Source organism: Nicotiana tabacum, chromosome 2 (assembly GCF_000715075.1).
Source record: "Nicotiana tabacum cultivar K326 chromosome 2, ASM71507v2, whole genome shotgun sequence".
NCBI lineage: Eukaryota > Viridiplantae > Streptophyta > Magnoliopsida > Solanales > Solanaceae > Nicotiana > Nicotiana tabacum.
The window spans coordinates 66902077-66905379 of record NC_134081.1 but is presented as its reverse complement, the minus strand read 5'-3'; the positions used below and the strand labels follow the sequence as shown (position 1 = coordinate 66905379).

The window sequence follows — 3303 nt, the reverse complement described above, 5'->3', positions numbered from 1 at the left end:
ATTTCAAAATAGCTCCATCAATCTCTCACAATAAAAGAATTCAAAAAAGAAACATTTAAGTTTTTTTTTTTTGGGTATAACCCAGCATCCGGCACCCACTAAATTGATTAGCTCGGATGTAGGGTCCACCGAAAGGTGGAAGCGCTCTCAACCGGAATATATTTCGTTCTCAAAAGGAATCACATTCGTAGAGGCGGAGCCAGAATTTCAAGTTTATGGGTTCGGGGTTTTAATCGTTTGATGTTATTACTGGATTTTAAATTAATAATTTGTACATATTCACTAAAAATTTTAAGACAAATACAAGGTTCGAACAAAAACTAGTAGGTTCAATCGAATCCGCTCTACGCACTCTAGCTCCGCCCTGCGCATCCGCACTACCACATCCCTGTATATTTAAGAATTGTTTGTTAAGTCATGAACCTAGCAGTGGCGAAATGTAGTATGTTGACAGCGTGTGCACATACTGCCCTTGACTTAAACTCAAATATATTGTTGAACTTTTTCAAAAAGAGTAAATATATGTTAAATTAAGCACGCAAACATTGCCATAAATTAGCATGTAGTATAATGACACTTCAAATTGACTTAGGTTAAAATCCTAAATCGCATATATGGTTATTATTATTTTCAAGAAACTGTTAAAAGGATAATCTTGGGAAGAGCTATAATTTGGTTTGGATATAAAACATCATATCAGAGTAAAATACAAACAGAAACCTTGCATGGTTTTACGCTATCATAAAATGAGAACTATTGGGATAATATCACTTTCGCTCAAATTTACTAGAAAAGTTTGACTATCTGAGACCTCCTTTCTGAAGACTTTTAAGCATTGACTATTGTAAAGTTATATAATTGCCGCAGAGAAAGGGGGAAAACAAAGAATAGGAAAGAAAAAGATTGGAATTTCATGAATTGAAGTAAGAATAACTGAATAAGCTGTCAAGTGTAGCAGCATAGAGTTTGTAAGCATATACTAAAATCTGGACGGACTGTTAGAATAACTACAAAACGAAACAAAAATAATTAATGAAAATAATCAACCGTCCGACGGTTTAAATTAAAAATAATCGATAAATATATAATATAAATATAATTTATATATATAATCATATATAATAGTATATAGTATATGTATATTAGTTAGGCAATGAATCCGCCCAATTATTTATGTAAAGATATGCAAGGCCCACGAGAAAATGCAAACTTTTATAAAATACTCAGGTAGCCAACATATTTGAATTCCTTTTATTTAAACTGCAATTAAAACTCTGAATCTGATACTCCATTTAATAGCAGTACCACTATATTAAATTTTTTTAATACGTTACAAGATGGGACCTTCTGATCCTACTGAACGTGTATTTAATTCAGTTACTTATAAAATATAACGTGTATATGTAATATATAAATATAGGATACCCCACCAGTCAACTTCTTTTAATTACCACTACTTTAGAATCATATGTTTTGAACAACAAACTCTGCCTAGCATTAATTGCCTTCCACAATAACAAAGTAGTAGTAGTATTTTTTTACCAAATTTATATGACACAATTATCTTATATGTCCTAAAATTGAAATACTTTTATCCTATTTATTAAAAATTATATCCAATCAAATATCGTCGCATAATAAAGAACTCACTTTCATATTCGGATTCACAACCAACATAGATAGAAAAAGAAAAAACCAAAACCCAAAAACAAAAAAGGAAAAGAAAAAGGTGTCATAAATTTTTACCCATCAAAACCAAGTATTCAAATTTGAAGAGTTAGTTCTCCTCTCTCATAGAAGAAAAGAAAGAAAAAATGAAGCTCTCTTCTCTCTTCAAAACCTCAACAGAAAGTAGTTCATCTTATTCTCCATATTGGGCATGGCCACTGCCAGCTTGTGGGAAACCTAAAACCGTCTCTTTTAGAGCAGAGGCAGAAGCAGAAGCAGAAGAAAACATTTTCAAGACCCTAAACTCTACTTATCAGGTTGATCATGAGTTCTTCAGTGAATCTGAAAGAAGCTTTTCTAATACTACTATTGATGCTTCAGACCTCTCTATTGGTCATCAAGATTACATAGAGACAATTATTAGAGGGCTGAGATTAGAAAAAGAGAGACTATTTTTTGAGCCAGAAAAGACAAGTTCCATTATTCTTGAAGAAGCCAACAAGAATATTAATGAAGATGAAGGTAATTTGTACTTCAAGGAGAGTGTAGTAATGGCATTGGATTCAAAGGACCCTTTTGTGGATTTTAGAAAATCAATGGAAGAAATGGTGGAAGCTCATGGGATTCAAGATTGGGAGAATCTTGAACAGCTTTTGACTTGTTACTTGAAGCTTAATTGCAAAACTAACCATGGTTATATTGTTGGTGCTTTTGTTGACTTATTGGTTAATAATGCTTCTTCTTCTTCTTCTTGTGCAATAATGGCCACTGTTGTTGAGGAACACTGTTTATCTTCAACAATTACTAGCCATTCTTTCACATCTCCCTTGTCATTTTGTTCTTCTACTTCATCTACTACTAGTACTAGTGCTTGTTTGTCCTTGTTATTAGAAGAAGCTGAGATTATTCAGCAAAATGTTGATACCACTGCTTCATCCTCTCATATTTGATTGGAACAATGAAAGTGAGAGAGGAAACAAAATTTGGAAATATATGTATACTAGTGGAGTAGTTCTTTTTAACTTCTATAAAGTTATTGTTGACTCTGTTTTTCTTTTTCTCTTTTGAGTAATAGTGCATTTGTTATTTCTAGTTAGCGAGTGCATTAAATTTCGTCATATTCATATCACCTTGGAACTTTTTTACTATAACACATTGATATCACATACGGTTGCATCAGTCTTTTGTCCCACTTTATTTGATTTATTATATGAAGTTGAGGATTCAAATAAACAAAGTTTTATCTACTCTTATAAGCAACAAATGTTACTGGGAAATATTGTACCAGAAACCCAAAATATGGAACGTCTCACTTTTCCTTAGTTACAAAAATTCTGAATGCGACATTGTTTTCAAATTATAAATTTATAGTGAGTAATAAATTAATCTTCATTTGTGGGACGTGGAAGTAAGTAAATTTGCACAGTAATAAATGGAGATCGCTGCTACGACATCCTGCTATTTAGGGGTGTACATAGGTCGGGTTGGTTCGGATTTTACAATTACCAAACCAAACCAATTGTGTCGGGTTATTAAAACTAAAGACCAAACCAAACCAATAAACTCGGGTTTTTCAATCTCGATTTTTCTTGGATTTTCGGGTTATTCGGGTTTTTTCCAGTTTTTTCTCCGGTA

General features: G+C 32.4%; 1 protein-coding gene across 1 annotated transcript; it reads left to right on the top strand.

The window, feature by feature from the left end:
• The first annotated feature begins 1637 nt into the window (after window positions 1–1637).
• LOC107770831 (transcription repressor OFP13-like) lies at window positions 1638–2715 on the top strand. Its single transcript, XM_016590166.2, has one exon. It carries the CDS (start codon window positions 1815–1817, stop codon window positions 2616–2618), a length of 804 nt encoding a protein of 267 aa, XP_016445652.1. The 5' UTR covers window positions 1638–1814; the 3' UTR covers window positions 2619–2715.
• The last annotated feature ends 588 nt before the right edge of the window (window positions 2716–3303 follow it).